Below are 17,941 nucleotides of genomic sequence, written 5' to 3'. Positions count from 1 at the left end.
CTTGACATATTACATAAGATAGGGCAGCATTGTGTTGAAACATTTAAGGATAAAATGCAGAAAAAAGTACTTTTATGAAATATACTTTTTTTCAGAATAAGGTGTATATATATATTTTTTGTATTGTTAAATAGAATATCCTGACTTACTAAGAATCAAGCGTGAACTCACATTACTTCAGAAACTGTATGGTCTTTATAATTCAGTCATTGATAATGTCAATGGTTACAATGACATTTTGTGGAGTGATTTGGATACTGAAAAAATCAATAACGAACTTCTGGATTTTCAGAACAGGTATGTAAAGTTTATACAAAATATATGTAACTTCTTTAACATCTGTCTTTTGGTGTTTGCCATGATGAATAGTCAGTATTTTGTAACAATATGGGGACAAGACCGTGACCATTGATTAGCAATGCCTGAACATTTTGGCCTGGGATTTTCAAAGGGCTGCATATTGGGGTCCAGCATGTTCAGGAATTAATAATCATGGTTCCGGAGGGTGCCTTGGGTTCCCGATGCCTCTGGGACAGTTTTATATTTTCATAGAACTGACGGGGAGGGAGCTGCAAACACAGTCACCACCAGTGAATGGCTCCTTAAGAAATTTGTTAAGGCACCTGTTACTTCAAGGTTGGAATTCTTTAAATGTCTTTCCAGTGAGCCTGAACGGTCTTTTCTTTTTACTTTTTATTCTCCACATTTTCATTATTTTCATCAAACAAACAACAAAATCAAAACAAATAAAATAACAATCCCAAAGCCCTACAGCTCCCTCTATATATAGTCTGATACATCCATTTATACATTCCAAGTATAAGATAATGCAGAGCCTGAACGGTTTTGAGCAAGTCTGTGCACAGCTACCAGATTCACTATGGGGCCCTAGCAAATTGCATTGCATTGGTTTTTAAACTTTACTTGGTGCCTCCAACTAATGGTGGGATAAGCACTGATCCTTACCATCTTATCCATGGCCACTTTTCAATCCACCTCAAGGAACTGCCCGCTGTAATTGGCAAGGCCATTGCTGCCTGACTTTGCTTCTTGTGCAGTGAGCTCCCATCTCCTGGAAGCAATCGATGCCTATAATTGGGAGCGATTAGGCTATTTGTATTTTACAATATTGTGAGAGTGATGCAGCTCAGGTGCAGGATGGGACACAGAATTTATCTGGGTGTCTGTTTTTTAAGAAGCACACTGGGAGTCCTCACTGAGTAAAATGAAGAAACGTTGGAAGCGATCTAACAGAAATGTTTCTCTATTATTTCAGGCGAGTTTGACTGGGTCATGCCCCTGGTAGATCGCACCCATAGTTTTATTTACAAAACGATACTTACACTACCCAGTAGACAATTATTCCCATCCCGCTGGCCTGTGCGGGCTGTTATAGGGTTCATGACCGTACATTCAAAATGTGTCCCATTGTTTTGTCTCAATGATAATCTCATTCCTCAAAAATATCAGTTGCGTAAAATGTAAAGGTAGATGAATCTGTATTAATATAATGAAAATATTTCAGGGGGTGATTTAGGCTGTTGCCTATCTGATTGAACACTCCACATGGTTGGTCATAAGGAACTCTGTTTATGCTTCAAAGTGGAGCAAGATATTTGTATGCGTGACTGGAAAAAGTTTGCATTTGCTTGGATTGAGACAGGTGTTTGCATGCTCGGTTAGACAGCGATTTGTACATCACTGTTGGAGAAAGCTCGGTGCATGTTTGGTTGGAGAGTGATTTGCATGCATGGTTCGAGTGCTCTTTGCAAGCTTGATGGAGAGTGCTCTACCTGTGCTAAGTTAGAATGAACTCAACACATGCTTCATTAGTAACAGCTCTATGCATGCTTGGTTATAGAGAGTGACGTATTTGAACGATTGGGAAAATCATAGAATCATAGAATTTACAGTGCAGGAGGAGGCTATTTGGCCCATCGAGTCTGCACCGGCCCTTGGAAAAAGCACCCTACCCAAGCCCACACCTCCACCCTATCCCCGTAACCCATAACCCAGTAACCCCATCTGACTATTTTGGCCACTAGGCCAAGTTAACATGGCCAATCCACCTAATCTGCACATCTTTGGACAGTGGGAGGAAAACGGAGCACCCGGAGGAGACCAACGCAGATGCAGGAGATAATTTGGCCCACCATATCTGCATTAGTTCTCCAAATGAGCATCAGAAGAACATAAGAACATGAGAACTAGGAGCAGGAGTAGGCCATCTGGCCCCTCGAGCCTGCTCCACCATTCAATGAGATCATGGCTGATCTTTTGTGGACTCAGCTCCACTTTCCGGCCCGAACACCATAACCCTTAATCCCTTTATTCTTCAAAAAACTATCTATCTTTATCTTAAAAACATTTAATGAAGGAGCCTCTACTGCTTCACTGGGCAAGGAATTCCATAGATTCACAACCCTTTGGGAGAAGACATTCCTCCTAAACTCAGTCCTAAATCTACTTCCCGTTTATTTTGAGGCTGTAGCCTCTAGTTCTGCTTTCACCCGCCAGTGGAAACAACCTGCCCGCATCTATCCTATCTATTCCCTTCAAATCTTATATGTTTCTATAAGATCCCCCCTCATCCTTCTAAATTCCAACGAGTACAGTCCCAGTCTACTCAACCTCTCCTCGTAATCCAACCCCTTCAGCTCTGGGATTAACCTAGTGAATCTCCTCTGCACACCCTCCAGTGCCAGTACGTCCTTTCTCAAGTAAGGAGACCAAAACTGAACACAATACTCCAGGTGTGGCCTCACTAACAACTTATACAATTGCAGCATAACCTCCCTAGTCTTAAACTCCATCCCCCGAGCAATGAAGGACAAAATTCAATTTGCCTTCTTAATCACCTGTTGCACCTGTAAAGCAGCTTTTTGCGACTCATGCACTAGCACACCCAGGTCTCTCTGCACAGCAGCATATTTTTAAATATTTTATCATTTAAATAATAATCCCTTTTGCTGTTATTCCGACCAAAATGGATAACCTCACATTTGTCAACATTGTATTCCATCTGCCAGACCCTAGCCCATCCACTTAGCCTATCCAAATCCCTCTGCAGACTTCCAGTATCCTCTGCACTTTTGGCTTTACCACTTATCTTGGTGTCGTCTGCAAACTTGGACATATTGCTCTTGGTCTCCAACTCCAAATCATCTATGTAAATTGTGAACAGTTGTGGGCCCAACACTGATCCCTGAGGGACACCACTAGCTACTGATTGCCAACCAGAGAAACACCCATTAATCCCCACTCTTTGCTTTCTATTAATTAACCAATCCTCTATCCATGCTACTACTTTCCCCTTAATGCCATGCATCTTTATCTTATGCAGCAACCTTTTGTGTGGCACCTAGTCAAAGGCTTTCTGGAAATCCAGATATACCACATCCATTGGCTCCCCGTTATCTACCGCACTGTTAATGTCCTCAAGAAATTCCACTAAATTAGTTAGGCCCTTTATGAACCCATGCTGCGTCTGCCCAATGGGACAATTTCCGTCCAGATGCCTCGCTATTTCTTCGTTGATGATAGATTCCAGCATCTTCCCTACTACCGAAGTTAAGCTCACTGGCCTATAATTACCCGCTTTCTGCCTACCTCCTTTTTTAAACAGTGGTGTCACGTTTGCTAATTTCCAATCCGCCGGGACCACCCCAGAGTCTAGTGAATTTTGGTAAATTATCACTAGTGCATTTGCAATTTCCCTCTTTTAGCACCCTGGGATGCATTCCATCAGGTCCAGGAGACTTGTCTACCTTTAGCCCCATTAGCTTGCCCATCACTACCTCCTTGGTGATAACAATCCTCTCAAGGTCTTCACCTGTCATAGCCTCATTTCCATCAGTCACTAGCATGTTATTTGTGTCTTCCACTGTGAAGACCGACCCAAAAAACCTGTTCAGTTCCTCAGCCATTTCCTCATCTCCCATTATTAAATCTCCCTTCTCATCCTCTAAAGGACCAATGTTTACCTTAGCCACTCTTTTTTGTTTTATATATTTGTAGAAACTTTTACTATCTGTTTTTATATTCTGAGCAAGTTTACTCTCATAATCTATCTTACTCTTCTTTATAGCTTTTTTAGTAGCTTTCTGTTGCCCCCTAAAGATTTCCCAGTCCTCTAGTCTCCCACTGATCTTTGCTACAATGTATGTTTTTTCCTTCAATTTGATACTCTCCCTTATTTCCTTAGGTATCCACGGCCGATTTTCCCTCTTTTTACCATCCTTCCTTTTTGTTATTGTAAACCTTTGCTGAGCACTGTGAAAAATAACTTGGAAGGTTCTCCACTATTCTTCAACTGTTTCACCATAAAGTGTTTGCTCCCAGTCTACCTTAGCTAGTTCTTATCTCATCCCATTGTAATCTCCTTTGTTTAAGCACAAAACACTAGTGCTTGATTTTACCTTCTCACCCTCCATCTGTATTTTAAATTCCACCATATTGTGATCGCTCCTTCCGAGAGGATCCCTAACTATGAGATCCTGAATCAATCCTATCTCAATACACAGGACCAGATCTAGGACCGCTTGTTCCCTCGTAGGTTCCATTACATACTGTTCTAGGAAACTATCGCGGATACATTCTATAAACTCCTCCTCAAGGCTGCCTTGACCGACCTGGTTAAACCAATCGACATGTAGATTAAAATCCTCCATGATAACTGCTGTATCATTTCTACATGCATCAGTTATTTCTTTGTTTATTGCCTGCCCCACCATAATGTTACTATTTGGTGGCCTATAGACTACTCCTATCAGTGACTTTTTCGCCTTACTATTCCTGATTTCCACCCAAATGGATTCAACCTTATCCTCCATAGCACCGATGTCATCCCTTACTGTTGCCCGGATGTCATCCTTAAATAACAGAGCTACACCACCTCCCTTACCATCCACTCTGTCCTTCTGAACAGTTTGATACCCTCGGATATTTAACTCCCAGTCGTGACCATCCTTTAACCATGTTTCAGTAATGGCCACTAAATCATAATCATTCACGATGATTTGCGCCATCAACTCATTTACCTTATTCCGAATACTATGAGCATTCAGGTATAGTACACTTATCTTGGCTTTTTTACCTCTGTTCTGAATCTTAACACCTCGATCAGTAACCTCTCCTAAGTTATATTTCCCCTTAACCTTTCTCCTAATTTTCTTTGTCATTGAACCCATATCTTCATGTAACAACCTGCCGCGTCGCTTACCATTAATGTTTTCACTTCCTGTTAATGTTTTCACTTCCTGTTTTAGTCCTTTTAGTATTCCTGGTCCTATTCACTGAGCTTCCGTCAGTCACTGTACCTTGTACTGTTGCCCTTTTTGATTTTTGACTATGGCTTCTCTGCCTTACACTTTCCCCCTTACTGCCTTTTGTTTCTGTCCCTGTTTTACTACCTTCCAACTTCCTACATCGGTTCCCATCCCCCTGCCACATTAGTTTAAACTCTCCCCAACAGCTCTAGCAAACACCCCCCATCGGACATCGGTTCCAGTCCTGCCCAGGTGCAGACCGTCCGGTTTGTACTGGTCCCACCTCCCCCAGAACCGGTTCCAATGTCCCAGGAATTTGAATCCCTCCCTCTTGCACGATCTCTCGAGCCACGCATTCACCCTCTCTATCATGACATTCCTACTCTGTCTAGCTCGTGGCACTGGTAGCAATTCTGAGATTACTACCTTTGAGGTCCTACTTTTTAGTTTAACTCCTAACTCCCTAAATTCAGCTTGTAGGACATCGTCCCGTTTTTTACCTATATCGTTGGTGCCTATGTGCACCATGACAGCTGGCTGTTCACCCCCCCCCCCCCCAGAATGTCCTGCAGCCGCTCCAAGTCATCCTTGACCCTTGCACCAGGGAGGCAACATACCATCGTGGAGTCTCGATTGCGTCCGCAGAACCGCCTGTCTATTCCCCTTATAATTGAGCCCCCTATCACTATAGCCCTGCCATTCTTCTTCCTGCCCAGCTGAGCAGCAGAGCCAGCCATGGTGCCATGAACCTGGCTGCTGCTGCCTTCCCCTGGTGAGCCATCTCCCTCAACAGTATCCAAAGCGGTATATCTGTTTTGCAGGGAGATGACCGCAGAGGACACCTGCACTGCCTTTCTACTCTTCCTCTGTCTTTTGGTCACCCATTTTCTATCTCCCTCAGTACCTTTCACCTGCGGTGTGATCAATTCGCTAAACGTGCTATCCACGACGTCCTCAGCATCGCGGTGGCTCAAAAGTGAGTCCATCCGCAGCTCCAGAGCTGTCAAGCGGTCTAACAGGAGCTGCAACTGGACATACTTCTTGCACGTGAAGGAGCCAGGGACAGTGGTCGTGTCCCTGAGCTCCCACATCGCACACGAGGAGCATGACACGGGTCTGAGATCCCCTGCCATGTCTTAAACCTTCGGTTAACTTCAACAATTACAATTTCTCCCCCCCAAAATTAAATAAATAAATAAACAACAAAGAAAAAAATATATATATACCAATGAAAAGAAACAGAAAAACAGAAACACTACTTACCAGTCACTTACCAGGGATAAAAAGTACTTCCTCCCCACCCAGCTTTGAATTCCCACCTAGATTCAAATTCCCAAACTCACTCTTGGTTCTGTTTCACTCTAGCTGTGTCTTCTCTTGCTCACTGGGGGAACTCACTGGGAGTGAGTTTACAAGTTGCTCTTTTTAAATTGTCCTGAATTGACCCCCCTCCGCCACCTGCTTTTAGATCAAGGTAGATTTAAGTGACTGACACTTAACTGCCAACCAGTTATGTGAGTGTTGGGGCAGCCCTTGTTAACCTACACTGCACAATTCTAGCTTAATTTAAATTAATTTAAACTCCTGAAATTAAAAAGGAGCTGTCTTACTGATTTGATTCAATTCCCACCTAGATTCAAATTCCCAAACTCACTCTTGGTTCTGTGTCACTCTGGCTGTGTCTTCTCTGGCTCACTGGGAGAACTCACTGGAGTGAGTTTACAAGTTGCTCTTTTTAAACTGTCCTGAATTGACTCCCCTCCCTCACCTGCTTTTAGATCAAGGTAGATTTAAGTGACTGGCACTTAACTGCCAACCAGTTATGTGAGTGTGTGGGGCAGCACTTGTTAACCTACACTGCACAGTTCTAGCTTAATTTAAATTAATTTAAACTCCTGAAATGTAAAAGGAGCTGCCTTACTGATTTGATTCAATTCCCACCTAGATTCAAATTCCCAAACTCACTCTTGGTTCTGTCTCACTCTGGCTGTGTCTTCTCTGGCTCACTGGGAAAACTCACTCATGGCTTAGTGCCATTTCCCTGCCTTTTCCCCGTAACCCTGCACATGGTTTCTACTCAAATAATCATCTAATGTTCTCCTGAATGCCTCGATTGAACCTGCCTCGACTACATTTTCAGGCAGTGCATTCCGTACCTGAAGAACTTGCTGTATGATAAAGATATTTCTCGCATCGCACTTGCGTCTTTTGCAAATCATTTTCAATCTGTGCCCTGTTGTTCGTGATACTTTTACAAACAGGAACAGTTTCTCTCCGTCTACTATGCCCAGCTGCTTTATTTGAAAAGCTCTAGCAAATCTCTTCTTGGCATTCTTCTCTCCAAGGAGAACAGTGCCAACCGCTCCAATCTATCCTCATAACTGAAGTTTGGCATCCCTAGAACCAATCCTGTAAACCTCTTCGACCTACTCTCCAATACGTTCACATCCTTCCTATAGTGTGGGATCTAGCACTGAACACAATATTTCAGCTGAGGTCTAACTACTGCCTTGTATAAGTTCAGTGTAACCTCCATGCACTTATTCTCTATGCTCTTATTAATAAAGCCCAGGGCTAAATACTTTATCAACTGCTGTCCTCAAGGTGCATTCTTGGAACTACTTTCTTTTCTACTTGACAGAAAATACTTGAATTCAGAAACACATTGGGCAGAATTTTACAATACTTCGCCGGCAGGTTTGCGGGTGTAAAGTTCTCCGGGTGGCCTTTCCACCACCTTGCCACCCATGCCCAAGCTGTCAGCAATTTTACATGTGTTGGGTGAGGCCTTGGGTGGAGGATTGTAAAATTCTGTCCATGCAGTTACGGTCTTATAGTGGTTCAAATGTAATTGGCCTGTTGAGGGCAGCACGGTGGCGCAGTGGGTAGCATGGCTGCATCACGGCGCCGAGGTTCCAGGTTCGATCCCGGCACATTCACCCCGTGTTTGCTCCCACAACCCAAAGATGTGCAGGCCAGGTGGATTGGCCACCCTAAATTGCCCTTAATTGGAAAAAATGAATTGGGTACTCTTTAAATTAATTTTTAAGAAGTAATTGGCCTGTTGTAAAGAACAGAAATGATCGTTCAAAATGTTTTCTCTTATTGCTTAACTTTTAGTGTTCATGTTACTGTTTTATATTTTGCCTTTCAAAAAGACTGAAAAATGAATAATAAATTAATTGCTGTAATTTGTGAAGTAATCAAAACAAATAACATTTTATAATTTCGAAGAATATTTTGACATTTTAGACAACAGTTCTTTCTTCATCCACCTATAATATTCTGTTCAATAGTTATTTACATTTCTTCCATTTTTGTTTACAGAATACGCAAATTACCCAAAGCCTTGAAGGACTGGCAAGCTTTCAATGACTTGAAAAAGACAATTGATGATTTCAGCGAAACTTGTCCATTGCTTGAAATGATGGCAAACAAAGTGAGTGCTCGGGTTTCCTCCCACAGTCCAAAGATGTGTAAGTTAGGTGGATTGCCAATGCTAAACTGCCCTTTAGTGTCCAAGGATTTGCAGGTGAGGTTACGGAAATTGGGGAGGTGGGCGGACGAGTGGACCTAGGTAGAGTGCTCTTTGGAGGGTTGTTGCAGACTCGATGGGCCGAATGGCCTCCTTCTGCACTGTAGGGATTCTATGATTCTATGATAAATGGTAATACTTGATTTTAAAAGAATATAAAGAAACTGTTCAATTAAATTCAGCAAGAATCCAACTGTCACATTCAAAGTCCTTTGACATGATGTTGCTTCCGAACATTGTGGGCTGCATTGTGAAGGTGGGCATTTCAGACCTTCCGCTATTTTGCTAGAGTTGGACCAACTTCTGAAGTTGACATGTCTCACCTCAGCCTTGGGCGTTGTGAACCATGGGGGATGCCTGTTCAGAAGTTGGGAATCTTTTGACAGGTAAGTTCAAAAGTTGTTGCCAATTTCGCACACCATAATTAAATGCTGTATGATAAATTAAATAAGTTTCTGATGCAGTAATTGATGATAGATTCTTGTTTTTACATGGTAAGTGATCATTAAATTGAACAGGATTGTGAAAGTGGAAAAGTCTTCAGATGCATTAAGGTACATTATGCTTTAGATAAAGTCCTCTTCTGCTTCAACAATATTGAGATTTCGATTTTGCTATGTTAATTGGCCTTTTTACTTTAATCTGTTCATCGATTAGCAGTCAAACACCTGTTTGACTGCTTCAAAGCTTGAACAAATGGCTGAGATCTTTAAATGATTTCAAAGGCTTTAATATATTCAGCTATGAATGTTTTGTTGACACAGTTGTACAATGAAATCACACTATGAATGCTTGGCTGATGTCCAAATGCACTCAACTCAGCAGGATTTATTGATACAGTAATTCAATATATTCTCATTATAAATGCGTAGCTGAGCTCCAAACCTATTAATTAATTCAGCTCAGCAAGAGCTCTTGACACAGCTAGTTTATTTATATTGACAGTTTTATGAGCTCCAAAGAGGATATTGTTCTTTGGAATAGCTTTTGAATGATTCTTGTTTATTTTCACAGTTTTAAGGGCATCTCAATGACTTCCCAATTTTTTTAAGGTTTAATGAGTCATGTAACGATTGGATAACAGGTGAGTGGGCATAAGGGTGAGGGATGATACGTGGGGATGAGCAGGAAATGGGTGTAAGGAGTGTGATGGGGTATTTGGGTGCCCTGGCAGCATCATGCATATGGGCGCGGTATGGGGCATGAAAGGTCCATGGGTGCATGAGACGTATGGAGGGGGCATGGAGTGAGGAGGTATATAGGGCATGGGGTGTGAGGATGTATATTGTTAATGGCATGTTAATTGCATTGCTAAAGTTAAGGTGTTCAAGTATTTTGAGCACATATAAGGAGAGACTTCTCAGATACTGTGTGTTGGTTAGGGAAGAGGTAGACATGTGTAATGTTGCATTCTGTAAATAAATATAGTATTAAGTAAAAGACTGGCATCTAGTTTTCTACTTCACCAACTGGATTTGGAAAGAGCTAACATAGTAGCCAAGAATAATTGCCGAAAGGTGCAGATTGGAAACTCAGAACTTATTTTCAGACAGATGTGTTTAATCTGAGTTACTTCTGTGAAGAATGGCTGAAAGCAAGAGTAAATTGTGTGATTACCCAACAATGCTCTCTGAATCTGAGATGGGGCGGTGGGGTGAGGGGTGGGGTGGGGAGAGGAATTAATTACCATCAGCTAATTGTGTTTATGTGCTTGAATCTTCAAAAGTTCAATGATTACTGACCATTAATCTCATGGAGACATTCGGGGTGGTGGACATGGTTTTCATAAACATAGTTAAGGACAAGTGGGAGAACTTCATGTTGCAGGGCGGCATGGTGGCGCAGTTGTTAGCATTGCTGCCTCATGGCGCTGAGGACCCAGGTTCGATCCCAGCCCCATAAGACCATAATACATAGGAGCAGAAGTAGGTCAGTCGGCCCATCAAGTCTGCTCCGCCATTCAATCATGGCTGATATTTTCCTCATCCCCATTCTTCTGCCTGAACCCCATAACCCTTGATCCCCTTATTAATCAAGAACCTATCTATCTCTGTTTTAAAGACACTCAGTGATTTGGCCTCCACAGCCTTCTGTGGCAAAGAGTTCCACAGATTCACCACTCTCTGGCTGAAGAAATTCCTCCTCATCTCTATTTTAAAGGATCGTCCCTTTAGTCTGAGATGGTGTCCTCTGGTTCTAGTTTTTCCAACAAGTGGAAACATTCCCTCCACATCCACTCTATCCAGGCCTCGCAGTATCCTGTAAGTTTCAATAAGATCCCCCCTCAACCTTCTAAACTCCAACGAATACAGACTCGGAGTCCTCAACAATTTCTCATACGACAAGCTCTTCATTCCAGGGATAATTCTTGTGAACCCCTCTGGACCCTTTCCAAGACCAGCACATCCTTCCTTAGGTATGGGACCCAAAACTGCTCACAATGCTCCAAATGGGGTCTGGCCAGAGCCTTATACAGCCTCAGAAGTACCTCCCTGCTCTTGTATTCTAGCCCTCTTGACATGAATGCTAACATTGCATTTGCCTTCCTAACTGCCGACTCAACCTGCACGTTAACCTTAAGAGAATCGTGAACAAGAACTCCCAAGTCCCTTTGTGCTTCTGATTTCCTAAGTCTTTCCCCATTTAAAAAATAGTCTATGCCTACATTCCTCCTTCCAAAGTGCAGAACCTCACACTTTTCCACATTTTATTCCATCTGCCACTTCTTTGCCCATTCTCCTAGTATGTCCAAGTCCTTCTGCAGCCCCCCCTGCTTCCTCAATACTACCTGTCCTTCTACAGATCTTTGTATCATCTACAAATTTAGCAACAGTGCCTTCAGTTCTTTCTTTCAGATCATTAATGTATATTGTGAAAAGTTGTGGTCCCAGCACAGACCTCTGAGGCACACCACTAGTCACCGGCTGCACCCTTTCCCCCACTCTCTGCCTTCTGCCAGTCAGCCAACCCTCTATCCATGCCAGGATCTTACCCTTAACACCATGGGCTCTTAACATATTTAACAGTCTCCTATGCGGTCCCGGTTCACTGTCCATGAGGAGTTTGCACATTCTCCCCTGTCTGCGTCGGTCTCACCCCCCACAACCCAGAGATGTGCGGGGTAGGTGGATTGGCCACGCTAAATTGCCCTTTAATTGGAACTTTTAAAAAAACTTGCAGGAAACATTTACCCCGTAACATCTGAACTCTGGGGAACTCAAAGATGTGCTGAGGAACCCAGGTGAAGATTGCATGGCAATTGGCTGGGAAGTTCAAACTTCAAATGGGCAATTGCCCTGATTGGGAACCATCCGATAATGTGATTTAAAACACAAACTTTGGATTGTCCTGACTGTCTTACAGTAATAGTTACCCACAAAATGTTAAAAGAGTTTAAACCACTTCTGGCTTCTGGATAACTATAGCACTGGCGCTGCCCTCACCCCCCCCCCCCCCCCCACCCCAACAATGAGTGTCCTCCTACGCAGTACCGTACACCCTTTCCACCCACCACATCTCCACTAGCCCTCCCGACCCCTCTACCCAGAGTATTCCCTGACCCATTCGACCTCCTACGGGCCCCCCCGACTTCCCAACTATTTCCTCCCCTCAAGTACATCGCCACATCTGAACACCCTCTGGACCTTGCAACCCTCCCATGGGGCAATCCTGACTACTATTCCATCCCCTGGATACTCTCTCCACCCCACCCCCCTCCGCACCCCACAGTGCCCCGCCCCACTTCCCACAACTGCACTCCCCATCTACTGGCCAACCAGTTGTGGAACAGAAGATTTGTGCAGGAACAAGGTGCCAGCAAGAGGTAGTAAGGATATTAGTGGCTTCTGGAGCAGCAGCGACTGCTGCTTCAGCAGATGCCTTTAGGGTCAACCTGAGCATTGCACTTCCACAGGGCTTCTAAGACCTAGAAGGAATAACTCTAATACCAATAAACAGTGGTATCCCTGAGGCTGTGCCTTGTGTCTGTGGACAGGAAAGAACAGTTAAATATGTCACTGTCTCTCCAGCATGACAAGGAGCCCACTCCTTTCAGATCCTCTTGGACATAGCCCCAACCTTCATTTCCTTAGACTAGACTTAGCGAGCCAAAATGCCTCTCATTGCAGGAAAACAGCTGTCCCAGAGGGATTTGCTTCCAGTAGTCTTTTTCTTGTACTGGAATTGCCCCAGCCTCCATCTCACTCAAAATAGTCGTCAAGCAGCTTGTACAGGTAAGCTGGCTGGAACATTGTGTCATGAAGTTGTCGTTATTAAAGTAAATGTGTTTTCTGACAACTGAGGGTAAATGTTGTAATGGAAAGGAAACATGGTTTGACAATAGAGAGATGGGAAGGGACCTTTGGACATATGAAAGAAATTAAGAGAAATATTTGGCAGTGATGGACTCAGCGAAACTGGCAACAGAGTGCAAGCAAGTCTGAAGTTTTTTATTTGGTATGTCAACTTTTATTCATTGAGAGCATTGCTATAAACTCCTTTCTCGAACTTCAAGGAAGAAGGAGTAATATGCTGGAAAACTGATCTGAGATTGTGCCCGTCATTGTTGAATCGTGCACATGGGGCGGGATTCTCCGACCCACGCCGGGTTGGAGAATCCCCGGGGGGTGGCGTGAATCCTGCCCCGTCGCCGGCTGCCGTATTCTCCGGCGCCATTTTTCAGGGGGATGGGGCGGGATTCCCGCCACGCCTGTCGGGGGCCGTTGGTAACGCCCCCCCCCCCCCCCCCAGCGATTCTCCTGGCCCCGATGGGCCGATCGGCCTTCTATATTTGGCCAGTCCCGCCGGCGTGAGTTACGTATGGTCCCACATGACGGGACCTGGTAGGTAAGTCGGTGTGGGTGGTCCTCGGGGGGGATCCGACCATGGGGTTGGGGGGGTGGGGAGGGCCATGGTGGCCTGGCCCACGATCGGGGCCCACCAATCTGCGGGCGGGCCTGTTCTTCCTTCCGCACCGGCCCCTGTAGGGCTCCGCCATGGCCGGCATGGAGAAGAGAACCCCCCGCGCATACAGCAAAATACGAAGGCCGGTCTGCGCATGCGCGGAATCATGCCGATAGTTCCACGCATGCGCGAGATCACGACTGCCGTCCCGCGCATGCGCAAACTCGTGCAGTCCCTTCGCCGCTGGCTGGAGTGGCGCCAACCCCTCCGGTGTCCATCTATCCCCGAGACAAGCAAGAATTCCTCACCTTGGGGGTCCATTGACGCCGGAGTCATTGGTGCCTGTTTTCCTGCCGGTGTGTCCCCGGAAGGGAGCATCCCGGATGTCTGTGATGTATGTTGTGGGGATTTGACGATTGAAATAATGTAGGAGAGTAGGAGTAGCAGAGTGTGTGAATAGAGGCAGAAAGATTTGGCATATGGTCCAGTGTTTGTAGATGTAGTAAAGCAAAGTGGTGAAGGGGAGTGTTGTGAGCAGTGGTGCTGCAGATGGTGGAGATGTGAGGGGAGTAACTGAGATGGAGCTTAGATTTTTACCTTGACTTCTTTGCTGATGATGTGAGACTTTTTCAACATTGCAGCCATGTCCTGGGAATAAACTCCTGGTCTTGTTATCTTATCCATTTGGAATGCAGGAATAGACCAAAAGAAAAATCAAAATTCATCTTGTGTGCTTTCTATCATTAGGGAAATCTCACAACATAATTATAATTTGTTAATCAGGACAACCAAATTCTATTAATTTGTCTCTTATCAATTAATCAGAAAGGACATGAGGAAGACCCCATGGTTCAGACTCTTGGGAACCATAAATAGCACAGTGGTTAGCACTGTTGCTTCACAGCGCCAGGGTCCCAGGTTCGATTCCTGGCTTGGGTCACTGTCTGTGCGGAGTCTGCATGTTCTCCCGTGTCTGCTGGGTTTCCGCTGGTGATCCAGTTTCCTCCCACAAGGCCCGAAAGATGTGCTTGTTAGGTGAATGGACATTCTGAATTCTCCCTCCGTGTACACGAACAGGCGCCGGAATGTGGCGACTAGGGGTTTTCACAGCAACTTCATTGCATTGTTAATGTAAGCCTACTTGTCACACTAATAAAGATTATTATTAAATCCAAAATCACTTTTTAATTACCAAGTATGCAATACTTAACATGTCTTGTCTCAAATCACACATATATTGGACCCTAAGATCTTATTTTCTGAGAGAGGAATTTCAACCCCCAAAGCCAGCTGGGTGTGGGTCGGGTGGGATTTTAAAATGTAAAAAATCACCAACTCATACCCAACCTGCCTTAACTGCCAAATTCCCATTTGAATATGGTGGGGGATAGGTGAACCAATTCCCTGAAGATTTGTTGATCATGTAATAATTTAAGGAGATTGTGTGTTTCCAGTTTTATCTCTATTCTGGCTTTGAGCTGGCCAGCTGGGTGTCCTTGGCCTGGAGGTGGGAAACCCAGCAGCTGAAAGGAGGTAAGGACTGCTGCATGGAACACTGAAGTGCTTTTCCAGCATTGCTTGTGGACGAAGAAGCATAGAAGTGTTTCCTTCCAACCCCTGCACGCAAACCTGTTTCCCACTCCACAACTCCTGAGTGATCTCTCTGACCCTTTATGTTTTCTACTCCTGAGCAGGGGGAAACTTATTTCTCCCTCACTGTCGCCTCTTCTGGAGTGTTTGCCATTTGGCAGGGAGCCAAGCCTATCAATCAGGTTGACTTCCTTTCAGGAACGTGTTTATCAAAAGCACATGCTGGTGGAGTTGTGCTTCCACAGTATTTGGGGAAAACCGGGTTCCTGCAGCAGAATGCCTGCCCCACATTTGGGAATCCCATACCACTAGTAATTGGTGTGCACATGTTGTGATATTTCCTGGGAGGTTTCCACTAGGATCTCCCTCCTCCTGTCCACTGCCCAGACTAGAGCTTCTAAAGCAGCATCAGAGAGCCTACATTCATTTTTGTTTTTTTAATTTAGAGTACCCAATTCTTTCTTTTTCCCAATTAAGGGGCAATTTAGCATAACCAATCTACATATGCTGCACATCTTTTTGGGTTGTGGGGGTGAGACTCACGCAGACATGGGGAGAATGTGCAAACTCCTCATGGACAGTGTCCTGAGGCCGGGATCGAACCGGGTCCTCGCGCCATGAGGCAGCAGTGCTAACCACTACATCACCATGCTGCCCCAGAGAGCCTGCATTCCTGATCTGCACTTGCAGCCACTTTCTCCCTCAGGAGTGTTTCCTCCTGTCTGAAGCCAGAATTTACTCCCTTTAAGACATACAAACTGTCTTTAAGTGGTGGAAATGCTCAAGGACTAGTTAACAGACAAGAAGCATAGTGTAGGGCTAAATGAAACATTTTTGAGTTGGTAGGCTGTGACTAATGCACAGATCGTTGTTGAGGTCTCAGCTATATACAATCTATTTTAATTATTTAGATAAATAGACCGAGATTAATGTATCTAAGTTTGCAGATGTCCAATTTTAGGTGTGAATGCAAGTTGTGAGGAGGACACAAAGAGGCTGCAAAAGGAAAGAGAAAAGTTAGTTGAGTGTAAAATGTGAGGAAGTGTGAGGTTATTCATTGTGGCCATAAACATAGAAAAATGGATTTTTTTAAAAGGCTTGAAAATTGTAAATGTTGATATTGAAAGGGACTTGGGTGTACTCATATAATGAATGCAAAACTTGAACAAGCAGGTACAGCAAGCAATTAAGAAACCAAATGGCATGTTGCCTTTTATTGGAAGGGCATTAGAATACAAGAATAAAGATGTCATGCTAAAATTCTACAGGGCTTTGTTGAAACCACACCTGGAATACTCTGTGCAATTTTGGTAATAATAATCTTTATTGTCACAAGTATGTTTACATTAACACTACTTACATTGCAGACAGTACAGCAAATGTTCATTAGATTGGTCCCTGCAAAGATAGATTTCTGCTATGATGAGAGGTTGTGTAAACTAGGTCTGTAATCTCGGTAGTTTAGAAGAATGAAAGGTAATCTCACTGAAAGTTCAAGATCATTATGGGGTTTGACAGGACAGATTCTGAGAGGTTGTTTCCGCTGGCTGGGCAATCTAGAACAAGGAGACAGTTTCTGGGCAAAGTTATTTAGGAGAGAGATTTCTTTACTCAAAGGGTTATGAATCTTTTGGAATTCTCAGGCTGTGGATGTTTCATCATTGATTTTATTTAACGTTGAGATAGACTGATTTTTGGTCTCAGGGAATCAAACAGATGGGAAAGTGACATTGAAGCCTAGGATCAGCTCTGACCATACCGAAAGGTGTAGCAGGCTTGACAGGCCATTGGGCCTACACCTGCTCCTGACTCTTGCTTTCCTGTGTTTGGATGGAAGGAAAATTAAACTTGGGGTGCCAGTAGGCCTTCCTGCCCAATTTTGCCATCTTTGCCTTCACTACCCCAGCTGATCTTTGATGGGATGCTGTAAGAAAATCCAGCCCTTGACTCAGCTATTTGTTTCACATTCACTGTAGGGTAGCCAAATAACTGGTTTTCGCTAGTTTTCATATTTTTTGGAAGCGGCAGAAGTCCCGTGAATGGTGGGTCAGGGATTGCACATAATGGAGGATCCACCTGCATAGTCCTGTGGGAGGCCATAAGGTTGCAATCACTGATCTTCCCATGTGGCAGCCGGCATGCCCAAAGGTATGTGTTCCTTAATTAGCCACTTAAGTGGCTCAGTTGGCTTCTGGGTTGGCAGCTATCTTCCAACTTTGTCACAGCAGACAATATGGTATGGTGAAGGGAAGATTTGGGGTATCACTCCCATGCTTTCTTGCCTTCCAGCCCATCACCATAAGGCTAGTAAAATTCCAGCCTGAAATTCAAACATTAGTTTATAGTTTTAAAATCATCAGTACAAAATAATTAGTACAATACCTGCTGGAGTTGAAGTTAACGAGGAAGAATTTCAGCTGGCAGCACTGCCTGGGATCAGTCCAGAAGCTAATGATTGATATTTTGTGATGGTAGACCATTAATAGAGTTATCTTTGAATTTCACCGAATTGGTGCAGGAAACATTTATCAGTGGCGGAATTCTCTGAAAATGGGGCTATGTCCCCACGCCCGCGAGAAAATGGGCGTGAATCACTCTGGGCTTTTTTCTAGAAAGTCCAGAGTGATTCTCAATTTTGAAGGGGCTA

The 17,941-nt window shown here is 44.1% G+C and overlaps 1 protein-coding gene across 1 annotated transcript in view; it reads left to right on the top strand.

Annotated features, from left to right (window-relative positions):
• Positions 1–17,941, top strand: part of dnah5l (dynein, axonemal, heavy chain 5 like) — a 585,621-nt gene that overhangs the window by 252,464 nt on the left and 315,216 nt on the right. The window contains exons 31-32 of the mRNA XM_072508719.1: positions 135–297; positions 8,595–8,706. Of these exons, the coding sequence (XP_072364820.1) occupies positions 135–297; positions 8,595–8,706 (275 nt within the window). The remainder of the gene's footprint in view (positions 1–134; positions 298–8,594; positions 8,707–17,941) is intronic.

This window comes from Scyliorhinus torazame, chromosome 6, assembly GCF_047496885.1.
Source record: "Scyliorhinus torazame isolate Kashiwa2021f chromosome 6, sScyTor2.1, whole genome shotgun sequence".
Classification (NCBI taxonomy): domain Eukaryota; kingdom Metazoa; phylum Chordata; class Chondrichthyes; order Carcharhiniformes; family Scyliorhinidae; genus Scyliorhinus; species Scyliorhinus torazame.
This window is presented reverse-complemented; position numbering and strand designations above follow the sequence as displayed.